Here is a 27,638-nt window from a genome sequence, read left to right as displayed (position 1 = left end):
TATAAGAATATCAACAGAAATTCATAGAGGGACAGAAATATTTGTGGAAATGTTTCCAGAGCTTGTTCCTGAGTTTGTTTACAAGTGAAAAGGGAGAAGAACTTCGAGAAAAGGGCACGCAATCCCTTAACACGCAACGAACGAATGGGACCATCGATGAAATCGTCAACTGACCAGTATCGATATTTGCTACCAATCGATAACAATCCACGAGTTGGTGCGATCGGTGGGGCGATAAGCCGGAAGAAGGTGTGATGTTCGATGCAAGCCTTCCATAGCAGCTTACACGCCGGCGACGACGTCACGTGGAACGAGAGCACCGTGTCGGGCGTCTAAAGCACGAACACTTATAATCCTGACTGGCCGCGAACGGTGTCGGTCCACAGAGATCAAAGATCAACTGACATGTTGATCGCCGAGCCTGATTTGCACATAGAAATGCTTCTTTTTGAAGCTGATCTTCATTATTGTCGCCCATGCGAATTCGTTGATTTTTGATCCTTCATGGAATATTACCATTCCGTACGAGTTCACACCGATCCCTATAGGAAGACCTTTACCATCCTGAAATTGTCGGATTTTTCCATGAAAAATGATAGATTGAAGATACCCTAAGAAATTTGAGAAATCTCAGTGAAATGTGTACGGGATTTGAGAATTTCGGAGATAAAATTAGAATTAGAAATTAAAAATTAGATAAAAGGTTTGATGTAAAAAAATTAGAAAAAAATTAGATAAAAGATAAGTCCGCATCGCTACAAACCAACTGTTTTGCGTCGAAACTGATTATAAATTCAGTTTTAAAAAATGAGCAAACTCCTTTTCTTCGCTGAGAACCTTGTGGAGCAGTTAATGGAAATTTTTTTGAAGTGGAAGAAGTTGGAATGAGATTTTCTTGTGAAATTGTTCTCGTTCTTAATTTATAGTTATGAGTTAGTGCACGAATTCTGTGAGAAACCTCTCTTTTTCTGCAAAGGAAAAAACGTTAGAAATTATTTTAGAACAAGTAGAAGCCTTGCAAAAAATATTGTTTCAACTGTCCTCCGGTTCGAAAATTTCTAATTTGACCGAAGAATTCCATCATTGGACGCTTTTATGTGTCTTTAAACAGTTCTTTGCAGAACTCAATTGAATTTATCCTTATTAATGGTATGGACTGCAACTCACTTTAAATTTACATTTATTTACACCCTATTATTATATCATTCCTTATCATCACATTATTTTCCTGTATATTAAAATTTAGCCTAAAATTAAATTCAATTTACAAGTAAATATAGTGTATAATATAATAATGAAAATATTTTTTGCTAGTTGTGGCCACAACTTCGTCACTAGTGTTACTTTTCGAAACAAAAATTCGAAATAAAATTAACCTTCGCTGGAAAAAGTTCCACTCCATACATATCCAACCGTTTCGCATGATCAAGGAAGTTGAACTCAGCCTCCGCTGGGGTTTGACCTCTGCAAACCCATGACATAATCAATATCGATCAAATCCTGTGTTACCATCCGCAAACCCCTACCTATGCATAGCGTGCAGTTCCGCTACCTTCTTCCCGAAATCGGCTGTTTGTCCTGGAGCGAATCTGTACTGATTAAGGTAACCTTCCGGATGATCTTCTGGATTGTAGTCACCGAGTTCAGCTAAAAACGATATTGTTGTTGAAAATTGTTGCGTTATTCAAAATCGTGGCTCGCCGGCGTCAATAAATGTTTATTTTTCTAAAGGTTCATGTTCCATGTGCTACATAAAAGCAAGGATTTTTTGGAAGAAGGGAGAGGTGGCGAATAGATATTCAAACTGCTTGGTTTACCCCTCATATATTTTTTCATTTGAAGAATTTCCAGAAATGGATGAGCGGACAAAAATCAAATATAGTAGCAGGAGAATTTTGCAAGAATAAGGGACTGCTCAGACTATTGATCGATGGCCACACACTCGGCAAGTCGGAGATCAAAATCGGAGATCAACTCGAGAATTGATTTGTGGAAAATTTTGTGGAAAATTAAAAATGGATTCATTTCTACTGATAACATCCGAAATTGAGAAAAAAAATTGAGAAATTTATTCAAATAAACAAAGATAAAAGTAACTAGGCGTCATTCGGACCGTTTTGATTTGGATGAAAGTGTGATGATGATTGGTGAGAAAGGTGATAAAGGTCATCATAAGAAAAAATAAAAAGAAAAACAAATAAAGAAAAATGAGAAAATGTTAAAAATGATATTAAAGCAATAACAGTAATAACGAAAGTAAAGCAACAAAAAAAATAAAATAACGATAATGAAAAGAATAAAATATGGAACCTAAAAAAACTGGAGAAGTATATTTAAGATAAGAGTCCTGGGGATATTTCTTAAATAGTTTCAGTTTATTTAAATTAAGTTAAGTTATTTTGGCAGAAGGACAGTTTTAATTAACGATTATAAATAACGACTAACTTATAACTTCCGTAAGAAGTAACTAAACGGTGCTCCAGGATACGGTACACTCCCAAAAGACACTATAATGTGAATCAACACGGTTCCCGTGGTGTCAACTTAGTGCCGTTCGCTAATCTCACGTAACGGTTCACTTGCACTCCGCCTTAGTACTTGTTGACATAACCGCGCGCGCGCGTAACCGTTTCAGCTTTGCTATGGTGGAGTTACGTGGAGGAAAGACCTCTCTACAATTCGATCCTTTCAGGTTCTCAATTTTCCAGGGATAAAAATTAGCTTAAAGGCATCACCCCACGAATCTGAAGTGGTGCAGATTTCAGGTGGAGTATTCGTATACGGGATGGGAGACTATGGAGAGGGGGTGATTCCGTCCATTTCTTCCTAATTGCCGTAAAAAAAAACGGCCCGGAAGATGCGGCGCCGCACAAGCCTGGCGCGCTCCAGTCGAACTCCCTGTAGAAAATAGTGCGCCAAAACGCCTGAAGCCGTATCTTCCGGGCCATTTTTTACGGCAATTAGGAAGAAATGGACGGAATCACCCCCTCTCCATAGTCTCCCATCCCGTATACGAATACTCCACCTGAAATCCGTACCACCTCAGATTCGTGGAGTGATGCCTTTAAAAATAAGATAAAAAATTAGATAAAATTAGATCGAAATTAGATAAAAATTAGATAAAAATTAACTCTGTCAATCAAATGTGGAAAATGATTCCTTTTTCGGAAACTGACTCTTCACAAATACATGTTTGACGTGAGATTTTGGGAAACGTAGGTTCGTCGTAGAATTTACTTCTAGATGCACTTCTGGCTTAAATTACTTATTTCATTCTTTTCCAACATTTTCTTGGATAAATCCAGCAATTTTTAAACATTTTTCCAAAGTGGTATTTATAAACATTAGCATGCAACATACATATGTGGCTGGTATTATTAATTGCCAGAAACATCTCGTTTTTTCCTTCAAAATGATCTGGAAACCTTAGCGGTGCAATTTTACTTGTAAGTTTGAGTTTTTCCTGTCAAACAAATAATTCATCAATGAATACTATTTTTATGATCATACTATTGATATTATAATATTTGATAAATCAATTTGTATTCCTAAGGTGAAGATGGAATGTGTGATCTTCAACAACAAATAATACCGCCCACATATGTATACTGCTTACTAGTCTCTATAAATACCATTTTGAGACGAAGATGTTCAGACTTATTTGATTAATTATTTGTCTACTTGTTTATTTATTTATTCGTTTATTTATTTGTGCATTTGAAAACACCAACAGATGTGACATAATAGAAAAAAGATGGAATAGAGCTCACTGGAATTTCGCCTATGTTTTACACAGCGCGGCTGACTCTTCACAGCATATTTGTGGTCGGTTGGCAGGTCATTCTCCTGCTACAGAACGTATGGAATTTAATTGGTAAATTGTGGATTTTTTCAAAAAAATGCTGAAAAAAAACCGATTCACTGAAGCTCTAGACGCTCTATTTACCGTCGGCATCAACGCTGCATTTATAGTCCGTAGCAAATTTCCGTCTCATTGATCGTCAGCGTCGTCTCACTAGTTTCGCGCGTTTGCAACGTGTTGCGACGCGGTCCAGATGCGCGTTGTAAGCGTGCCACTTAACGCTATCTATTGTTAACATTAACACGCGTTTGCGGGAACACAGTTAGCGAACGGAAAAAATTTTGGAGGTAACTATAAGTTTGGATAATCCTATAATATGCTTATTTTATGTGAAATTTTTTTTGTGACATCAAGAACTCAAATACGTTTTCATGTGAATTAAAATCATTACCAGATATTTTGTAAATGTGCTGGACTAGACTGTAGTGTGTAAATAATAACAAAAATGAGTAGAATAACAATAAGTTAAACAATAAACAAAACAAATAATATCAATAAACAATAAATGATAGTATGTCCAACAATTCACAACATTTTAAAAGAAAAAGAAGAAGTACGAGAAAGAAAATGAAATGCACTTGAATACGATTGAAGAGCAGAAGAAAAGCAGGAATCAACAGCGGGTGCTGTTGAGTTTTTTTTTTCATTAAAGTAAACAATTCTTTCACTAACGTAAAGAAACGTCCACGAAATGTGTATCGTTGAAAGAAACGAGAGGAAATGCGTGATAGATGGGATTTTTTTCGTCTCGTACACTTAACGGAGCCGAATAAAAGGCAACGGACAAAACCATAAACTTATGACGGAAGCAGCAACGAATAAAAAGAGAAAAAATATTGAAAGAAAAATCTGACATGAAAGTAAAAATAGTACGAGGAAAATATTCTTCGGAAAAAATCAAAAAGAAAGACATACCCTCCGCCGAAAGCAAGTTAAATGAAATTAAACATAATAGTTATAATGGTGATAGCAGTAATAATAATAATAATAATAATAATAATAATAATAATAATAATAATAATAATAATAATAATAATAATAATAATAATAATAATAATAATAATAATAATAATAATAATAATAATAATAATAATAATAATAATAATAATAGTAATAGTGATAATAATAATAGTAATAATAACAACAATAATAATAATAATAACAGCAATAATAATAATAATAATAATAATAATAATAATAATAATAATAATAATAATAATAATAACAATAATAATAGTAATAACAGTAATAATAATAATAATAACAATAGTAATAGTGATGATAATAATAGTAATAATAACAATAATAATAATGATAATAATAATGCAAACTATGATTGATAGCCGTAGGTTACAGTTTTACTGGCAATAAGAGTTTCAGTTAATTCTACATTTATTAAATGGCTAATGGGTTTATCTAACCTCAAGTTTATCAAACCCTGGAAACCAGGATACTTGTTTTTTTGTTAACGTAACCAGTTTGAAATACGCAGCAAATGATCCCCTTCTTGAAAGATTCCAATCAGCGATTTGTCAGTGGAGAATTAAAACAAAAAGGAGTAAGTTAAATGGGATGGGAATATTACTTCCGGTCGAGAAATGAGGCAAGAAACTGTGATGACAGTCAGTGTTTTAAAACTGTCAACTTGTCGTCGTTTTCAAACGTTGGAGCTGTCATTTAAATGACAGCACAATCACGTGACGCACACGTGCCTGATACAATAAAAATGGACTGGGTGGAGAGGAAGTTGCCAAAATAAAGGGATGAGTGGAAAGTTTTTCTCTTTCTGGAGCGCTCCTACAATCGACGAAAAAAATCAAAAGCATCACAAATAAACACGCATGCATGCATAAAGAATTCTTCTGAAAACTACGAAAATCAGTAGATCAAAGATTTTATCTAAAAATGTAGGAAAAAAGCTAGTTTCCAACTGTTAGACTTACACTGAACGGCATAACTCGCTAAAAGTGCAAGAGATCCTTCCGTGCTTCGAAGCCGGCCTTCGAGAATATCTAAGCGAATCTGTAGGAAGAAATGGTACCTGAACGAATTTGACTTCAGCGAAAATAGGCAGCCTAACACTTCTTAGGACTAAAATAAAATAAATGAAAATATGAATGAAAATGACAAATAATAAATACAGTAAAACATACCTGGTGTATTCTTCAGTGAGTTTACTCGGATCGCTAACGTAAAATTTCACTCGAAAACAGAGGTGGAACGGAGGGCACAGCATTTGTTTCCGAATCGATTTGTTTGGTTCGAGCCATCGCTGGAATTCACGGGCTGAAGGGAAGGTTCCGATGACGACTCGATGCTTACTTGAACATACAAGGAGCTAAGGGAAAAATTTGCTTTGATTCCGATAATTTCCGATATCCTCTATTTTTACTTTTACTTTTATTTCATTTTATATTCCATTATTTTATTATATGTCTACACTCTGTATTTCTAAACTATTCCTATATTTCTATAATTCTATTAGTCATAAGGATTAATCGAAGCGTTCGAGGATACTTTTAGTGTTGCGATCTTCAGCCCCTGAGGTGAAAACACAAAACTTCCTCCATAATGTCAAGAATAACAGATACTGGCTTACGCAACGATGCAACTCTTTACGCCTATGGGATTGACGAATTAAGGCCCACTAAAGTGTATTTCATTACTCGAACAAGTATCGAGAGTTGTTTTGTCAGATAATTTCACCCCTAATTCCCTTCGTACGCATTTATTCCATCATTCATTTCGGTGTAAACACTTGCATCGTCAGGCAAATTGAGCATTCCACTGCTTCTGATGTATCTGTTCTATAGATTTAAAGCGGGTACTTTGGATTTTCGCGGTAAAATCTGAAGACTATCGTACATGCCTAATTCGATCCACCACTGCAGAAAGCCCACCATTTCCAAGCACCTCAAAAATTTCCCGGACGTTACCCTCAAATTGTAGTGTTGGACGAGTCGCCAGTGACAAATCGCGATGTAATTATTGGAATTTTGGAAAAAGGTATAAGTATTAATGAAATACTAAAATTAAGAAATAAAGCTACGAAAACAAAAAAACAACAAAATTACAATAAAAAAATAGTAGTATGTGATACATTTAATGGAATTCAAGGAAAGTGGACTTGAAATATAGAGAGATCTGTTATAGACATCGCCAATTTTATTTCCTTCCACTATTTTCCTAACTTCCTTCGTCGTTTTTTTTTCATTCCTGAGCTCACCTTCTGAGTTTCCTTGGTGCCAAGAACGTAAAGAAACTGTAGCCCAAAGAAATCCCTTTCAACCAGCTCCAAATGTGCGAAAACCTTATCCAGCAGGACATAACCGTGGGCGTGTCTCTGAAACGAGAGAGTGAGTCAGCTCAGTTAGTAGGGTCACGGTGACCCAGAAAAGGGGCTATAAATTTCCGTGCCGCTCACATCTACTTGGAATTGACGCTCGGTGCCATCCAGAAACGCTACCGTACATGTGATCTCATGGCGGGCTGTTGTCAACAGTGAAGGGTTGAGTCCTTCGCTTCGACGAACGTCGTAGCTGCCCGAACCGAAACGCATACCTCCTCAGGTCATGAGGAATGATAGCATAAGATGAGTAGGGAATAAATTACTATGCAGCTAGTGTGCCTGTAATATTTCACTGAAAAAACTGAACATATGGAAAACATATGATGACTAGCTGCGCGTAACATCGAAGTAAAGGATGAGAATAGCAAAAAAAGAAAGGAAGAAGGAATAGAAAAAAGAAAAACAGAAGGAAAGGATCTGACATATTTCACAAATATTGAATAAAACCGCTCGTATAAACAAATCAAAATATAATATGTAAAAAAAAGACGAAAGAGAGATTATTCTCCTTATAAAAGATGAGCAAGAAATTGATCTGTGACCGAAAATACAGACCAGGAAAACAGAGACCAGAAAAGGAAAAAAAGAGGACGAATACTCGCGAGAAAAAAAAGAAAAAATGTCTTTTTTTCTCGGAAAAGAAAGTGAGCTTTCCTCCTGATAGAAGCGTTGTATTTGTGTGGGGGAGATGATTGCTAATTTAGGAAAATAAACGAACTCGGGTTAGTTTTTTGCTTCCACAGCTTTGTTCGGGTACACCTTCCAGATTTTTTCCTCCTAATAACTCTGAGTTCTCTTAAATCTATCTTAAAAAAAGATTGGTGCAGATGGTTCTAGTTGACGCTACGATTGTCATAATGATCTTAACAGTTTTCTTGTAAAAAAAAAGACATTCATGGAATTTTGTGCAACCCTTAATCATGTGAAAAAACTGAATTCCTTTGTTACATGCTTTTTCGCAGCAAAAATAAATCCTATGAATACTCCGGGGTTCGGTCCGAATCTCCAACAATTTTTCTGATTCTCCTGCGGAAACGATACAGGAGCAAAAAAAATCGCGAAGTAATCTAAAACTTAGCACCCATACTTTATAACTAAGCATCCTTTATGTGAACGTGAAAATTAAAGAAACGTTCCTAAAACAACAAAACATTTTGAGTATTGTAAGTGACTTCAACCAGTTTTTAGTTTAGATTTTCTCTTTAAAATTAATTTTGACTGTTGTATGGAAGATCTTTGACTTTTCTGTACAACAGTCACCTTAGCAAAACCTGTTTGAAACCTAGTTTTGACCGCTTTTTACTGTGTTGCAATATAAAATTGTAAAATTTCCCTAAACTCCGCAAGCTGCGAAGAGAAAGAGAAAAGGACATCGTCCATAAATGCAGATCGATAAAAACGAGGATTCACTGTCAGTTTTTATGACTTTGGAATTGAAGTTTGCACCCAGAAAAAAAGAGCCATTCACCATTGCAAATGTAGCACTTTGTACTATTTGAAAACATATATCATCCACTATTTTCCAGCTATTTTAAAGAAAAAAAAAACTTGTTGAAAACGATACAGAAGTGAATTCGGAGGTTTTTTTCCATATAATGTAGTTGTATATGTAAATCCATGTCTTCCGCGCGAGTTTTAGGGAATGTAGATGTAGTTCCAGAAACATGTGAGAAAAAAATGCATAGAAAAGGCAAAGATAGTTTCTTATCTTCGAAAAAATTCGAAAATTTCAGTAAGAAAATATAAGCCGAAAGAAATGTTCTGAAAGCGGAACAACAGTGTTCTGCCTTAACTTACAATCATGCCAATGTTTTCAAGCACTAATAAATAATATAATAATAAATAATATAATAATAAATGAAAATACTCTAGATATTTCATAGCCTTCTGGTGATTCTCCTTTATCATTGCCGGGAAGCTGACCCCACCGTAAAAAATAACACAGAACGTCATCTAAATGGTACAAAAGCAAGAAAACGTTAACTGGAATAAAAATCGACAACGATCTTGACTGTATTAAAAAAAATACTGCACGAAAAGTAAGAATTTGAAAGTTTCCGGTAATCAACTGAAGTCCCCTATGGGTTCCTTCATCCTTAAAGGTATGGTTCGCGGGAATTTTCCACGTCTCTTACCTTATTCTGTTGGTACTCATTATTTTCATGTTGTATGTACATAGTTGTCAGGTACGGTAGCGAAAACAAAAATAGATCCAGAAACATGTGATCTTAGTTGACCCAATGAAGAAAAAAGAATAAAATTAACTAAGAATAATATGGATTCCAACATTTGTACGTGTGTAATAAGCTGCCTCCAGTGAACCGAAAAAATTTCTGATTCCCTAATTTTTGAGGATTCTTGAACGCTACAGTGCACATTGCGAACCTTCCCTTAGTGAGGGAAAGGGAAGGCCTCATTTTCTTCGAAATTCGGAATTGGGAAGAACCCAATATCTTCGAAACCATTCCCTTCACTCAGAAGAACAGACAGAACAAGAAACTATTCCTTTTCTTTCATGGAGAACACTTCCAGTGAAATACTGCCAACAAAGTCTAAGAGATTGCCGATGAGAGATAAGACAGAGAGGAGCGAGAACGTGGCCGGATCCGGACACACTCCCCGCTTCTTTTTTTTGTTGTTCACACAAAATTTCACATAGGTTCTAACGATGCTGAATAATGGCCGAAAGAAATGGTACTAGACAAACGTGTAGTTTCTTAGTTCAACACATTTTTTAACGTTTTTAACGACATTAGCGCTCTAGTGTGTAGTCGTTAGCGGTTCCCTCGAGACTCGAATGAGTGCAAACAGGAGTATCAGTTGCTAAATTCAAATAACCTGCTGCTGTGGCGTTACGGGTCTAGGATCGCTCCTGAAATAATTAGAATGACAAGGTCAGTTACTAACATTCAGAAGTAGGTCAAACAGAATAAATCCAGAAAAGGATATGCAATGGCGCAAATGGTCCCGAGAAAAGATTATTCTAAAAAATTTTTCTTTCGATTTTTCGATTCAGTTTCGCTAGCAAAAATGGATATAATATAGAAATTATTGATTAGTCTAACGTGGATTAAGGACATCCACCGAAATTCATAAATAAAGAAGTTCGATGTAAACAAAAAAGAAATACCGCTCATATACAAATGCTTTGAGTTTTTATTTATTTTTTTTTCGTATTTTTTCGTAACCGTTTTCGCTCAATATTCTGAATGTGGAAAATATTAGCGGAAATTAGTGTTACAAAATAAGTAATATGCATTAGGAAGAATTAAAAGATTCGTGTTCGAAATTATTGTTGATTTTTTGATCTCTTATTGTTATTCTGTTGATTGCGCCGATATTTTATTCATTCCAGTGATTCCAACGAATAAATCAATTGTTTCTCTTTGCTTCACAAATTTTTCGGCTGCGTATTGTGGATGTGGAAATTTTCAAGGGGTTTTATGAGGCTATTTTGGCTAATCCGGTTATAATTGATCAAGCGAATCCTGGCAGTGTTTGGCGTTTTATTTTAGGAATTCCCACACGCACTTTAGTAAGCAGCCATAAATATGTAACTAGGAGAACGTTAAGATTCCTCTTAGTATCCTTGGGAAAAATCACTAAGTATTGAATCGTTGTTCCTACAATGACAACATCAAAAAATTACGAAGGTACAGTACACAACTGATTCCACCCTTTTTTGCTATTTTATGACAAATATATGAGTGTTCGACTAGGTAACTTTGCAAATAACTTGTGGAGCAAGAATAAATAAACAATAAGAATTGATAAATAGCCGTTCGATCCAATAATTTCGTCATAACGACTAGACAAATTTACGGTTTTCTTTTCATTTCTGTTATCTTTTGGGAAGATTCTTTATCGCGTTAAATAGACCATTAAAGCAAGTAATCAACAGATAACTTAGTAAATAAACAAATAAACAACGGCACAAACCACATAAATTTCGAAGAACTTGCAAGGGCATAAATCTATGTGGAGGGAAAAAACCAAATAAATGACAATAAAGAATAAATAATAAGAATTAAAACAAGAAAACACACCAATTTGATAATAAAAATTAATGAAAAATAATAAGAATTGTTATTTTAATCATTTTTAACTGATATAATATTTTTTTTGACATAATCAAACCTAGTGCCACCTACATTGTTGGTAAACGCGATGTCGTAGTAGCTTTAAAGTGGTTTGAAGGTAAAAAAAAAACACAAGTCATTCTGGCACCGAAACGGCTTTAAATAAATATCAGATCATATAATGAAATTATTAAAACATGTTTTAATAAAATAATATCTTATAATATCCTATATCCTTAATATCTTATAAAAATAAAACTGATTGATGAGGGGATATATTATTTATATTGATATCCTTAATATCTCATAAAAAAATAAAACTGATTGATGAGGGGATGTAAGTGGGGAGAAGTTTGGAAAGAAATAGAAAGTTATAGAAAAAAGCTCAAGGTTACGCTCAACTGCAAACGTTCCAAAAGAAGAAAAACTCTTAGTTCCATCAATAAACGAAAAAAGAACTCGATGAAGATTTCCAATCGCGCATTCAGTTTCACTCGCAACCAAACGCAATGAGGCTGTGACGGTAGCTGGTCGCAAGTTTTCGCTGCGTTTTTTTTTCGTTCGCTGTTCGCTGCTTGCCATGGGAGCCGTGGCTGATTAGGTCGGTTCTTACTCCGTCGAATCATACGGTTCACGTCAGCGCACTCCTACTATCTCGTCTGATTTCGCGGATGTCAGATGAACTGGTTGAAGAGATAATGATCTTATGACTCCTATGAGTCATTCGTTCCTTCCTTAATTACCTGTCCAGTTTTTTTTTCTCTGTAGACAGGAGTTCGATAGGAACTGAATCGTATATCGTTGCTCTAATGGAATATAAAGAAAAATAGATCGATAGATAACAAAATCCGAAAAAAGGCCTTAATGTTCTCATAAAAATTCTCATTGCAACTAGCGCCCAGATAACAGTTATAAACTATGTTTTAGAGAAAAAAAAGAAAATTTATGACCAAAGATGTATTCGTGACAAACACGAAAAGTGCAGGAGAGAAGGATTAAATGAAACAATCGTGTTTCTGGAAAAAAGTAAAGCTTCTGGAAGAAAACGAAGCAATATTACTACCGTGGCGTATTATTCCGAAACAATTCAGGAAATATTCCTCCAGTAGTGGAGCACTAATCTTATGTGGAAAAGCTAAAAGATGAGAGCCTATTGAGATTAAGGCAATTGGAATAACCATTAATTCGTAGAAAAAAAGGTTTGGATTAAAAAATTGTCTTAAGTAAAGTTTAACGGTCTCATCGTTTGTCTCAGACTCCAGGGAAAATTTTGTAAGATGCTACGAAACAAGAAATTACCATCAGCTCTGCTCAAATCCGTCCTTTTCTCCGATTTGGAAGCAACCAATAACCTTAGTCAATTAATTATTGTTTATTTTACTATTTATTTACTTGTTTACTTATTACTCACACACTATGCAAATCAGAAAAATAAGAAACCGTAAGGATATGTGTGGAAAAATTCAAAAATAGTTCTATCAATTGAGGAAACTATCCTTCCCCTAAAAATATCGCTCGCGTTATGTGGTCTCTCCTGTAGGAAACTATTTTTCTCACTTTTCTTCAATTCCGGATCTCAAGCGGTAACCACAGGGTACTCTTGTCACTCTGCACAGCTTTATCGCTTTCTTTTTCCCTTCCAGAGGAAATTGCAGGTGAAAACGATTTACGAGTACAGTACGCTACACTTACTTACGGCTGCACAAGAAACCAGGAAAAAACTAGGATAAATGTAGTGAAAAGAAAAAAATTGAAATAAACACGGTAACATTAATAGCTGATTTTTTCCGAGAATAACTGTGGCATAATTTCAACACATAAAAATTTAAGAACAGAAATTTTAGAAGAGAAAAGTAGAGAAGAATTACGTTTTGTCGAAAGCGTGCACTGTTTCAATGCATCTATGATATTCTGTAAGCGAATAATTAGCATGAAATAAAAATTCACCGGATCCGTGCGAGAAACGAAAACTTTCCCGGATTTTCCAGAAAGCATTAGTGAACCAGGCGAATGGGCGAATGTATGTTGGATGATTGACGCTAGTCTAATATTCCATGGCTCCGTATGCATAGAAGTACATAACCGAATAAAAGCTCGAACACTCCGCTCGTCCAGCAACAGATGTTTCGCGTCAGCACAGAAGAAATTCGTGGAGGAGGAACAATCGTGTAAAATGAGGAAAACACGAACGCATCGCCTCAAGTAAGAAACGCGTATACGGTATACGGTCATTTTTATGACGAATGATGTACTGAAAACACTTGACAATGTTCTTTTACACACATAAAACTTGACATAACGTATTGCTCCAGGAAAAACGTTGGTGTACACTGGCTACAAGAGAAAAACACAGAGAAATATCCAGCAATCGCCTGGAAAAAAATGTCGGAATCCAGTGAATCCCATCACTACAACCATGGAGTTGCTTACGACATTCGCATGCGACCAACAGGAAATCAATACGGAAAATTAATGTCACTATGGAAAATTACGTAATTATAGCTGGAATTTCCGAGTGTTCCAGAAGGAATTACAGGAGAATCTCGCAATCAATCGCAAAAACTATAAACGGTATAGGTCTTTATTGGGCGAATGCACTGAGAATTCAATTAGAAGAGCGAATAAAAGGCGGTGATGTTCTTGCGGAACTAATATTCTCGCTGGCTAGTGAAATCTCGTCACGAATGAATTATTCGTGCCGTCTTTTAGGGCTTAAAATGACCGTTGTCCGTTTATGTGAGAGAAAAGCGGCACGGAAATCAATGCGCTCCGCACACCGGCCGAATAATTCACGGAAATGGAAAAGGCTTCGAATGTTTTGTTGCAATGCGAGCTCTTCCCCTCTCTGGACATTCGGTAGCGAGGGGAAATCGGCCGAGAGGGAGAGGGGGAAAGAGAGAGGTCCGTCCAGCGCCAAGCAGTCAGTCGCAGTAAATTCGATGGAAATGACGCGTAAACCCGGGAAAATGCGGCAGCCCTTCGGGAAGCTGAGGTCATTAAGGAAGCTTTCACTCAAAGCACTTTTATTGTAGATGAGTGAGCACAGATAGGAGGTCGAAGGTAAAACAATTACGCTGATGTATCCCAGAAAAAGAGAGCTACTCTTGAGAATACGCATCCTAGGGCATTGCAACTGCTTTTCTCTAAAATTTAAACATAAGTTTAAGATTTAATCGCTGAAGTATTAGAAAAGCGGTTAATACAAGTGTTTGGAATATTCTTGAAGGTGTCGAGCTGGCGCACAAGTAATATTGCAGTACATCATAGCTTTCTGTTATTCTTGGTGGAAATTTTTCGTATTCCTGTTAATTAATGGCAATTATCACACTCAGAGAACATCGCTGTATTGAAAACGTATCACTTAACCTTGAGGAGACCAAGAGTTGACTGAACTACGATTGCTCCGAAAAAGTTGAAAAAAAGACTTGAAAACAAATAATGTGATGTAGTTAAGCGATGTTTTCCCTATGAGGAAAGGAATGGAAGTATACAAAAAAATCCTGAAAACATCATAAAAAGCTGTGTTTTTGAAAAAAAGAAGAAGTTAATATGGTCTCATGAGCGGAAAATATGTTGGAACTGCAGGGGAGAACGAAAGAAGAACAAAAAAGAACTTCCTATGGATATAAATTACTCTATAGGATGGAGAAATTAGCAAAAAAAATATTGACGTAAATAAATAAATAAGCATAATAATAATAATAAGTATTGATTTTCATGATAACATCTAAATTCTCAGAGAGTTGAAGTTTTTGTGAGTACAGCTTCCTTCCACAAAATTAAAGGGATAGGCTCGTAGGCGTCAGTCATCCAGAGATTGAGTAACTGCTAAATAGTGACAGCCGCTGTTAACGGATGTATGCCGGGACCATGGAAAAGTAATCTACGAACATTTCTTATCTTGAAACTGGCAGAAGAACCACTTACGATGGTACAGAAATTAAAGGGATTTGTAGGAAAGGGTGAAGTGTGGAAGCGTGAAATTGTTCCTTGGAAGTGTGAGGACTTCCGAGGAACAATTTTTGCTTAGTCAGGATTAAACTCATACACCAATCCTCCTTTTAATCAATACAACGTGATTCGAACAATTTTGAACAAATGTACCTTAACCAAATATTTGCTTTTCTTGGGTTTTTTTTCTGAATTTTCAAACTAAAATTACTGAATAAATTCTAATCTAGAGTGACTAGCGGTTTTCTAAAACAGTGAGAAAAATTCGAAGGGATCACCCATCAAAATCGCACAGAGATCGCAAAGCGATGGGAAATCAATCACACATCGAAGAAATACCTGCAAATGGAGTGATATTCGAGAAGAAAACTGCATTTGAAAGTTTTAAGAGAGCCGAGCAGAGATAGATGGAGAAAGGAGAGAGTTATGAAGGAGAGAGAGAGACAGTCAGCCAAGGTGACCAAGGTCGTCTGCCTCAAAGGACACCGATTGTTCGCCTTCTCCATTTCATTCACCTCCATTACCTCCGAAATACGAACGGAGAAGATGAGTTGAACGCGAATTACGGGGATGGACGGGGACGATGAGGAATCACCGTAATGAGGTGAACGACGAGGCGGCAAGGGTCAACTGAAGGGTTGCGGCGCGAAAAAAACGGGAATGATTAGCCGTCGTTTGAGTCCTCCTCCGCCACCGCATGTGACGCACCGACGGCAGATGGTTTCAGCCGACTGGCAATATTGGGGTGCGGCTGGCAGGAAAATTGTTTAAATTGGTTTAGCTCTTCAAACGAGATCCTATAACGAACGCGGAATTGAGCGTACTGTGGCCATTTCGGGGAAAAGAAAACTTTGAAAGAATTGTAAATTTAGAAGAAAAACCAATCAAACCAGACAAAGAATTGGAAATTTAAAAAACCAATCAAACCAGATACCGCACACTCTTTTCCAATTTTATATTTTATGTTTTCCTGAGCAAACCGTTCATCTTTTCAAAAATAAATCATTACTATTGTCAAATCATTATTTAATTCAGATTCTTATAAAAACCCTACGAGAAACGTTTAAATCAACGTTTAAACACTGCTCGATGAACAAGTGAGGGATTGACCCCTCTAAGAGAAAGTAGAGGCAGTGAATATGTCAAATAAAGAGGAAAATTAGAAAAAAAACGAAAGTGATGAAGTAGACGTGCTGATCATTCAAATCCTCGTATCTGCATGACCAAAGATCATTTCCAAGGAAGTGTATTTTTAGAAAAAGAGAAAAAGCTGAAGGAAGTTTCTCGATGAAAATGGATAATTTTGTCGGAACGTGAACGTGATCAGGGTACCGCTGGGATGCAGGTGAAGATACAAATGAGAGCCATATACCTCATAAATCAATAGAAATGGATAAATGTGATAGGTTTTTTCCAGATCTCATGTGATGCAATCCATTAATCAATGTCGTATATTGCACAATAAAAAAAGAATGAGAGAAAACGATGAAAGACCACCTTTTTCCTTTTTTCAGGAATCTCAAGCTTTGAACTATGCACAATTTAGTCAAGGCTTGAATAAGGATGATTTTAGAGTCACATGTTTGACTTTAACTGACACGTGGGATATTTCGAAGAGTATGTTTTTAAACAAAGAAATCCTCGTCTTGGATTTCAGCTTCGGGCTGGGTACATGAAGAAAAATAGAGCACATGTTTCGTTTTCTGTGAAGCATCTATAACCTCAATCAACTGCTTAATCGATTATTTTTTAAAATTCACGTAACATTGAAATTGATGTGTAAACAAATGTGTTTTAAGCATTGAAAGAGAATTCTTGGATCTTAAACTTATTTCTAAGTTTTTTATTGATTCAAACTCTTAATAATAACTTAGCAACAACGGTAACAGGAAATCAGAAACTGATTTTTGAAAGGAAATTGAATTTGAAATTTTAAAAAATCTTATTAAAATCTCAGCAAAATTTCCATACAATAAAACAGATCAACGATTGAAAAAACGAGAGAGAAGTGAATAATGAGTCGAAAATTTCTGATCAAGATTAATTGTAAGATTCAAATGGAAAAATTTGGAAACGAACCATTATTTATTTTCGAAGTATTATTTTCGAAACAAAACACGGTAACGATAAATAGGGAAAATTAACATACGAGCAGTTTTTCAAAGAAAAACTTCCGAGAGAAGTGTTAGAAATGACCTTGAAGACGGGTTGAAGATTGACATCTTCCTTTGGACAAGTGACTTTCGATGATTGACAATGTCAAAAGAGAAACGAATCGTACGGTGAAAAAATGACAACGAGCAAGTTGGCGAAGCCGAAAAAAAAGACGAGACGTGGTGGAGTCGATAGGAAAACAGCAAGTGTGTGAAGTTTGTGAAGTTTGCGAAATTTGTGAAAGTTAACGAAATGTGTCTGTCAGTGCTGTTCAGCCATCCACACCACCGCCACACGCATCAGACGTGTGGGATGAGCCATGGACGGACGGACGGACGGACGGATGGACGGGATGGGATGGATAGGTGTGGCGGGCGGTGTTCAAGGTAACCAGGTAACGAGCGTGACAAATAACGATGTCTGCCATCTATTGAATGCCTGAACTCTAACGCCAGGAAAAGCTGCTTTTTCCCCTGGCCGATGTTCTTTGGTGGCACAGAAGTGCAGAGAACAGATTGTTTCCTTCGTTTTCGATTATGCCAAAGAAAAAAAGGATCTACAATCATGAAAAACCTACTAAATTACACATTAAACGTCAGAACACCTGCAACTCTGTAGCTGGTCGAGGACCGTTGAAAAAGGAGATCTCTAGAAGAAACTCTCTTCTTTTTTTCGCAGCGATCTTTCCTCTCTTTCTCTCTTTTTCTTAATTAATCACTTCTTTCTTTCTAAAAGAAAATACGCCAAAGTATATTCTGTAGACAGATCGGATTCATTGGATCCTATGAAATACTCGAAGTGAAAGGATAAAGAAGAACGATCGATGACATTTTCTATTAATCATTATCACGAATGTATAATTTCGGGCTAATCAAATATTCTAGAAAAATCTACGTAGTTCTCCCCAACTCTTTCGATTCCTCTAATGTTTTCAATGTGGTGACGTATCATACCAGAATTTCGCCATTTTTTTGTAATTCGGCAAAAAAAAAACTCGGATTTTTTTGTGTAATTAAAGCAACATGCAAAGGAAAACTTTTTTGAAGGACTATAAACACAAGAGAATCCTTTTCTCGAAATAAGTTACTTTCAGGCTAAAAATGACCTTCAAATTTGTGGCAGACAGGAATTTTCATTCATACAGGTGAATCGCGAAAGAACGGCAATGTCAAAGGCGAAAAAAGAAGGTTGATCGACTTTCGAACCTTCTTTATCCGAGCAGACCCGAAATGGAAGAAATCCACGGGAGGAATGGATGAATGATCATGTGAGAACGAGCTAAACTGTTGATCTCCACAATCATAAAAGTTCTTGTGAGGATTTCCCACTGTTTTTTTTTCCAAAAAAAAATCCGTTTTTTAATTCCTGGAGCTAACCTTGCTATGTTGAAAATGAAAATCCAAAATCGAACAAATGGTGAGAAACAGCTCCTGTGAGGAGTAAAAAGCACAACATAAATCCCATTCCATTGAAATGTCATTGCATCGATGTTGGTCAAATTTTTCCGATGGTCCTTTAACATACCATGAAAAGCGCACTATAACAATAGGAAGGAAGAAAATGATGTTTAACGACAAACAAGAGAGATAGCATCTATGATCACATTATTGTCACATTACTGTAATATGCTGCATTGGAAAAGGATGTCAGGATCAGCGATGATCCACTGATCCATTGGCATCTTACGCAAATACGTAGTAAAACCGCTATAAAGTATTGGATGCACCGCTATTATGAGTCGGAGGTAGAGAGCGTTGTAAATTTAGGAGCAATAAGGAAGGATTAGAAAGAATTAGCCCTGCCGTTCCGCTCATGGTCAAACCTCTGAATGAATGACAGTAAATAGTAGAGCATAAAACCAGAAAAAAAGCAGAAAATCACAGAAATTTTTTAAAACGTAGCGGTATTATTGTTCTTACATCTGTAGGAAGTTATAACTGTAATTAGCTGTAATACATAACTATAATAAACATAACTAAAAATAATATAATATATAATATATAATAAAAGTAACTATAACTGTAATACATAACTATATGTAGGTTGTTGTGAGAATGTCCTACCAGGATTTAAAAAAAAGCCGATTTTTATTTCGTAAAGCTAACTTTGCCATATTGAAAGTGCAAAATCAAACCTGAACAAATTTTAAGCAACTCCTTCGCTGCTCCTTTTAGTAGTGAGAAAGTTTTTTGTTTCAATGACAACAAACAATGAATTCTTAGAATCGTCAGAAAATTAGCGCTTTTTTCCTTGCACGTGAGTAACCCGTTTGTCCGTTCCATACTTACTATTAAAACCTATTTTATTAGGAAGCGAATGGTAATTGCTATAGAGAAGAATAGCCCGGAAAGGATTTCTGATACTTTAAATAGAGTGTATCATGCATTACAAATATTTTTTCCTGGCTTTTAGATAAGGAGGCGAACGAAAATTAATTTGACACCATAATTTTTTTTTAAATTCTAAAGCTCTTCTTTTTTATATGTGCACTTTATCGCGTCCTATTCACAAAATCAAAAAAAAAATCAATGTCAAATCTTGTCTCGTGTTTTCTTAAATAACATTTTCTAAATAATTTGTTTAGAAATAACACCTCTAGAAGATTTGAACTCCAGGGAAATATTTTCTGGAATCCGCTCAGGTGTGAAAATGCAACTTTAAAAAATGTAACCGAGGGGCAAAAACGCAGAAAAAAATCAGTCAGTTGTCTTCTCCGTAAGTACATTCTTCTTCAAAAACTTGCAAATGAGAATTGTGCGTTACGTTGGCGTAAACATCGCGTGACCTTGGGAAGTACAAAGAGGAAAATTGCTGGGAAAAGATGCGAGTTTGTGAATTACAGGCAGAATCCACGTACTCTCTTCGAAAGAAGAGCAAAAAAAAACTCCTCATAGAAGACACTCTGAAGCGAACGATGATGAGTGGGCGGAGCAGGGGGGTTGGGCTCCCGAAGAGCAGCAAACCCGCTTGGGAGCTTAGCTGGAGGCCGAAGTGTAATGTAAGCCAATTGAGGATACATTCATTCGAGCAGAGAGCTTTGCAAAGGCGAGACGAACCTCGTCGGCAGCAGAGGAGACGCAGGCGTCGAGGTCGACGCCAGCCGGACCCAGAATGCATCATCGACGCCATAAAATCACGCAGGTGGGTCGCAATAACGGAACGATTGGGATCAGCACAGAGGAGGTGATGAGGAGTTGGGAATGTGATCGCTTATGAGGTGAGCTTAGATGGAAAAATCTATAATTTGTAGATTGAGTAAAGTGGTCAAAAATAGAGAGAAGTAAGATAGTAAAGAGATAAAAGAGGTGAGGAGAAATCTCAACAAATCCTAGAGAACACGTTGGCTGAGGTCAGGTGAGATGAGAGCTTACGTCCAAAGTTTTGTAAGGTGTCAGGTGAATTCCAGTGTAAAATTTTAGCTCGTTAAGTTTTGGAAAGAGGTCTACAATAGGTTTGATGTCTACGGTTCAAGGTCCCCTAATAAACATCCTAAACGCCTGCCAACACCGACAACCTAAGCTTATTCTCACATAATTCTGCCGCTTAAAAAAATCCCATCACATCTAATCTCAAACCTAATGAAATAAGGATTTTGAGTGGTTCCTAACTTCTTTCTTTCCACTGCAAAATCCTGAAGTTAACTTTGTCATCTGGATTACTTCTTAATCGTAACTGTGAAAACAGTGCTCAACTGTAAATGGAACCGAAGAGCTGCGCTTTTTGATGGGGTGGGAAAATGCCAGTCACTGGTGTAGTAAAATTCGAAGATAATGAACCCATCAAGAGCGAAAAAAATTTCGCTGAAACGTTTGCGGAACAATTGTAAGCCCTTTGGGTACAGACGTAAGTCCGTATTTGAGCTAAGGACCTCAAAATACATGAATATACCCGTAAATAAAATAATTCTTACCATTACCACATCAAGAACAGGATTAAGTAATAACGATTCTCTGGCTTTGTAGCTATTTGAGCGAATATCACTTCAGCGTGGGAATGATTTCGCGTAAACAACTACTTTATGCGATTCCTCTGCAGTCCCCACCGGAAAACCTCCTGAAAAACACTGCAACTATTCAACGAAAAATGTTTGCAACCTACTGCATAGTTTTATGACATTTACATCGAATCCAGAACATCTGGAAGAGTTTTAGCAACGCTCTGTGACTACACTGGAATTTCCCCCTCTTTCTCCCTATGAATGCTCAAGTGACTCGTAAAAGAGTGCCTACAACTTGAAAATATTGCAAGAGAATTGTTTTATGACGATTTGCACCAGGTGTGGATGCATGAAGGCATTTTCTTTCATTCCTTTTTTCCTATTCCTCGTATCGAAGGATTTCCTCTCTTCTTCTTTCTTACTTCTCTTCTTTTCCTTCCATTCCTTTTTTTGCAGAACATTTTGCCCTCAGATCACCTGATGAACTCGGAAACGCGGCGCAATATAATAAAGAATGGAAGAATAATGCCGGCGAAAGGAATTATAGAATAAAGAATGTTCCAGAAATTTTTGAAATACGTAACTTTCAATGAGCACATTTCACGGCCTTGAAGCCAATGTACAGTGGATTTTTTGAAGAGTTCACGAAAAAAGAAATGATTATGGAAATTGGCCTATTATCATACATATTTATACGACAGCAATGAAAGTTATCAATGGATGAGCTCATTTTACACTACTGAGGAAGAAAACTTCTTCTTGAAAGCGATGAATCTACATACGAAAGCACCTATAGGACATAAGACCTAGAGAATTTTACCTGAGATTTTATTTCATTAATTTTACCTGAGATTTCACCTAATCCTAAGATTTCGTCGGTTAGTCCAGTTAAAGGATTGCAACAGAAAACTTCCTGAAAGCATGAAATGACCGAACCATTTGGAGCCACGACTCAACGACAACGAAAAATGTCAAATTTGAGACTAAATACTAGGGATCTCACTCTTAACAACATAAAAACAGTTTCAAAAACGGGAATTTTTTTCATAATTATTGAGTTTACGAAAAAATTCTTATCCATATTTAACTTTGCTCCTATAGAGAGGAAAAACCCTTTGACTGCGCTTCTTTAAAGAGTATATTCCATTCTTTCCTATTATTTTATTATTTAGTTCACTTTTTTCATTTTTCCAAAACGATGACCGTTACAAGAGCCCAGCAACAATCTTCTTACACCATAAGCAATCTATGTAGCTAAGGCTACGTATCGTTTTGCTGTTTTATTTCTCATTGTTTAAAAATTTATTGCGTGACCCAGGAAAAGACAAAGGATAAAGTGTCTGGCGTTAATCAATCCGCTTGGGACGCGCCCCCACGTTACACTTCAATTCAGAATCGTTTGAGGTTTGCGCCACGTGAAACTGGCCTCTACAGTGACTTGTGAGGGTTAGTCGATGTGTCGAGTTAGTGTTTTTATCCTCCCAGACAAATCTGGTGCGAACTTATCGAGACCAAAGGGATAAAGGCTCAGTTAGCACTAGGGCGGATTCGAACCTCCGATCGATCATGCAGACAGTGGCACCCCTTACCGACTGCCCTATACTCGCCCTAGGAAAATAGGATGCTAAAGAGTAATGAAAAATGTCTCCATCGAAGTTTAGAACAGTGCGAATCAACGGAACTTTCTGCCATTTCAGTAAATCGTCGGAAGATTCAATACGTGCTTGCCTTCACCTATGGGCGAGTAGGATACGTAAGCGCAACGCACGATCGACCATTAATCACTCTTATGTCCTTAGGAAATTTTAATTTTGAAACATTAAGGATGAATTCATAAGGATGAAAATCTGCGCATATCCGTTGGTCAGGGAAACAATTAAAAAATCTGCCGGTTAGGGCTATTGGAATTGTTATTTCTTCACAATATTTCCGTTTAAAAATAGACTCAACATTAGCCTTATGTATTCTATAATAGATGAAGAAGGAACCTATGAATGAACGGATATGAAACGTATACGTAGTTGTTCGGATCGCTGTTCTGTTTGTCAGCGATAATTGATTTAAATCCGCGTATTAATATCATAATCAACGGAAACATGGCACGTGAAAAGCGGATGCGTTTTCACTGTGAGGAATGAGGTGGAGGCATAAGCATAGGTGCAGGAAAGCAGCAACAAATCACAAACATTTCCATCTTCTTCATTCGTTTCATAGTTCTCACTTTTCAATTTTTTCTAATTTTATAATAATTTGATACTCAAGTGAAATTATTATAAAATTTAAAAAAATGGCTGGGGGAGGTCCAAAAAATCGGAATCCTCAGTGCCTGAATAGTTTTCACTTTACAATTTTTAATTTCATAATATCATACTCCACGAGTGGTCCCAAACATCAAAATGCTCGGTGTGCGAAGAAAGCGGTTGTGGCGTGGATAAGGCTTTCTATTTAGAAAATCGCACTTGATCGATTCTTATGATTTCTGTAGGTCTGAAAAACTGCGCTCTTTGAAAGCTACGGAAACTTTTTAGCGCAGTAGTTCAAGCAGCTTTCCTGGAGGAGACTTTTTCCTTTGAATTTCTAGAGGAATCTTACCAAGGTCTTTATATTTACTGTTTTTGTCTTCTTTTTCGTTTTTTTTTTCACCAAGGTCTATTTTCCAAGAGAAAACTGGTCTTTATAATAGGAAATAGTCACCTCAGGCTAGGATCTCCCCTAAGTTGTCAGAAATAAGTACTTCAATATCAAAACAACATTTGTTTTACCTACTAGCATACAAATTCCAGAAAATTGTTACCGTCCCAATTCTCTAAGGATCGGAGGCAGATTCCTGTTGTCGCGACTCAGTTATGTATGAATACCAACATGAAATAAACAGAAGCGTTCATGACTAGGAAGTTCGTCGGAATAAAACGAAGATTAATATGTAGGGAATCCAAAGATCTTCTACACGTGAAAACGTCAACATATTAGGTTTTTCGTGTGTAGTCGGTATGAATTATGGATGAATTATAAATTATTAGAATTATCTATGCATCACGTGGAGAACCAAGGGAACGCGGGCCGTGCAGGCTAAGAAAATTTGCAAAAATTTCCAGAGATTTGTTGCAAATTCTGATATAATTCAATTCTTTGACCTTGTGCATTCACTACACAATCTTTCACAGAATTTGCTGTATATTATTTTTTCTCTTTAATGTCCTTGAAGTATATTCTCTTCCGAAGGACAAATTCATTTTTAATTTTCAAAACACTCTTTTCTCAAGCTCAACTTTTCAAGCTTTCAAGCTTTTCAGCTCAACCTTTTCCAGGCCTGTTTCAGAGGGAATTACTTCTTTTTCGATTGGAACCCGTGCATTTGTGTGCTATCAATGTGCATTCGTATTTATTTACTTTCTCCTGTTATTCTCAACGGTGAACGATGTAAAATGTAATTCGATACTCTGCGAAACGACGATGTTTAGCAATGTTGAAAGAAATTTTTGAATCCTTGCAAAAGAAACGAAAGATACACGTTGTGATGTTGGAAAAAAAAATCCGAAAAAAAGGAGGCAGAATGCAACAAAACTTCGAGCGATAAATGAATGATGAGGGCGTGTGATTGTTTCGGGCGCTAAAAAAAATTCTGACAGGGGAAAAGTTGAAAAATGGTCTGGAAAGACAAAGCACAATAAAACAGAACAAGACGCAACGAACTCCATAAATTAGAATTGAACAATGGTCTACAGATGAAAAGAAATAAAACGAAATAAGATGAATGACTGAATGAATGAATGAATGAATGAATGAATGAATGAATGAATGAATGAATGAATGAATGAATGAATGAATGAATGAATGAATGAATGAATGAATGAATGAATGAAGAAAAAATGAAAAAAAAAAGAAAAAAGAGAAAAATGAAGAAAAAATAGAATGAATGAATGAATGAATGAATGAATGAATGAATGAATGAATGAATGAATGAATGAATGAATGAATGAATGAATGAATGAATGAAGCGCAACAACTAAGTGCGTTCACACGTTAACTCTCCCCCACATTGAAACATGTCGTAACTAGTGCAGACATGTTAGCGCAATCGTTACAAAATTCTTCCCGAAACTATCAGGAATACTGTAATTAAGGTTTGAAAGTGTCGTTTCTTCTTAAACTGACTAAAGTAACGTAATACAGAATAATTTCAACCACCGCTCCTACTGTGATAAGGGAGAACGAACACATTCGAAAAACTTGAACGTGAAAAATTTGAGAATTGGGTTTAATGGGAGTAACGTGGAAAAACTGGGACTACATAGAAACTTTACCACGATATGAAAAAAAAACTTCAGAAGAAAAACAACATTGTTGATTTCCAGAGAAAAACTTCAAAAAAACCCAAAAAACATGAGTTACAAGAGATTCAGAAATCTCAAAACTATTCAACCTCGGAACATAAAATCTTCTCAGTGACCCTTAATCATGAAACAAAGTCAGCAGTCTGCACGATTCAAAATGACCCTCCTCCGATGAAACTCAACAAATAACTGACAAAGGAGGTAAAGCGGCAAAGTGGTGTGGAAAAACATTTCCATATGATCAATCAGCTTGACCACTCGATATTTACCGGTAAATATGCATGAAGAATGTGACTCCATGCATTTGTGAACGGATTAAATTCTGCTCTACCAGGATTTTAAAAAATGGTTTTAATTTAAAACGAATTTTGATTTTTAAAAAAGTGTGACATTGAAATCTCCAAAAGAGGCTGTGACATGTTAATCCAGGTTGATGGAAATGAAATTTTTGCCGGAAATTGGCACGAATTTCCAACAATCCCCCGTAATGGATGCACCATACTTAGGCTGTCATCATCCTTAAGATTATGATTGCGCCAACAACGAAATTTTGGCATTTTCATGGTCCTGAAGAGTATTTTTTGTCTCATTTTCCGTCCAATGAACATTTAAGCAGTTTTAAACAAGTAATTATTTAATACTTTCGAGCTATCGAATAAGAAATTTTTAAAATTATTAAGCTAAAAATTAATGGAAATCATTGAGGGGTCGTTGTAATCATTATAGACTACCTTACGCCTAACCTCATAAAACTCTAAAAATCAGTTTTCGTGTTGTGTTGGAATTTCATTCCTTCAATGGAAACCGCTAATAGAACTTCAAAAAAATTGTATTTCTATATCGCGCTAAGATATTCCCCTTCATCCAATTTTTATTCCAAGAGAACTCATCAAGGAAAAAATTTCACGAGTACTGTAGTGGCAAAGAAACAAATACTAATCAGTTGCCGACCACTGCATAATAATCCTCTCATTTCATCAGGAAAAGAGAAAATGAGAACAGTAAATTGAGCGAAACGGAACGATGCTAAGAAAGCATGTCCTGCAACCCTCATCGAGGATTACTATTAACTGAAACGAGCTCGGTTTTGAGAGCGTGCAGATGGAATTAGCGAAAAACTAGTCAAGGAACGGAGCAATTTGCAAAACGATTCGTACCCGGCTGAACCGCTCCTAAATCGGAGAATTTCAACCGGAATTGATAGCTCCAGAATAGCTAGCGGAGCGAATTCTGTTGGCCGATGATGTTGGGGAGGAATGGCGAACGGCCGACGATGGAATTCGGTAATTTGAGCCATGATTACGGAAATGAATTAATATCATGATGTTGGAGGGGGATTCGAAGCGAAAATAGCCCGGTCATCCGAGCCCAGCGGCAGCCATCATCGATACATCGTGAGAATAGGCGAAACGCAATAGATCACGCCGATCCGCCCGTCTACGAGACGCATCTTGAAATAATAAACGCGAAGTCCGCGGGTGTGTAACGGATACCCGTCCGCCCTGTATGTCCTGAAATGTTTGGCTGACACAAACATGAGAAGAACGAGCGAGCCGTTAGGATGGTCATTAGACCTTCGAATCACGCTAGTTTCACATTGAATGCCGCATATCGAAAGCAAATTCTCCAGAGACGAAAATGGCCGCGGAGTTCTTTGGCGGAGAATTCCCGATGTCGAACATGTTTCGTAATGATGGGCAGCAGTCACGAAATGCTACGTTTTTTTTTCTTCATTTGCCTCTTTGCACCAACTTGCGCAAAGTTTTTGTCGAAGCAGATCATCTTTTAAGAGCAGCATACGACGAAATTGTAGTGTAATTGTAATTAAATGTAGGGATCTCTGAACGAAAAAATTGATGTTTTTGATGTAGGCCACGAGAGATGAGCACGTTCATGTCCAATTCTACGTAACGTTCTGAAAAACGACGTGGGAAACGGCTTCTCTGTACGAATCTTCCTACGAGGCACTTCA

At 36.6% G+C, this 27,638-nt stretch overlaps 1 protein-coding gene across 2 annotated transcripts in view; it reads right to left on the bottom strand.

The window, feature by feature from the left end:
* Positions 1-7,421, bottom strand: part of RB195_011320 (uncharacterized protein) — a gene marked incomplete at both ends in the record, with an annotated part of 63,641 nt that extends 56,220 nt beyond the window's left edge. For both annotated transcript variants that reach the window (XM_064192679.1, XM_064192677.1), the window contains 8 exons: positions 175-332; positions 406-564; positions 1,377-1,464; positions 1,527-1,647; positions 5,806-5,903; positions 6,016-6,134; positions 7,089-7,205; positions 7,287-7,421. In XM_064192679.1, coding sequence (XP_064050260.1) covers positions 175-332; positions 406-564; positions 1,377-1,464; positions 1,527-1,647; positions 5,806-5,903; positions 6,016-6,134; positions 7,089-7,205; positions 7,287-7,421 — 995 coding nt within the window. The remainder of the gene's footprint in view (positions 1-174; positions 333-405; positions 565-1,376; positions 1,465-1,526; positions 1,648-5,805; positions 5,904-6,015; positions 6,135-7,088; positions 7,206-7,286) is intronic.
* Between the last annotated feature and the right edge of the window lie 20,217 nt (positions 7,422-27,638).

The sequence above is a fragment of the Necator americanus genome, chromosome III (genome assembly GCF_031761385.1).
Source record: "Necator americanus strain Aroian chromosome III, whole genome shotgun sequence".
Lineage (NCBI taxonomy): Eukaryota > Metazoa > Nematoda > Chromadorea > Rhabditida > Ancylostomatidae > Necator > Necator americanus.
The sequence above is the reverse complement of the archived record's forward strand: the minus strand, read 5'-3'. Positions and strand labels throughout refer to the sequence as shown.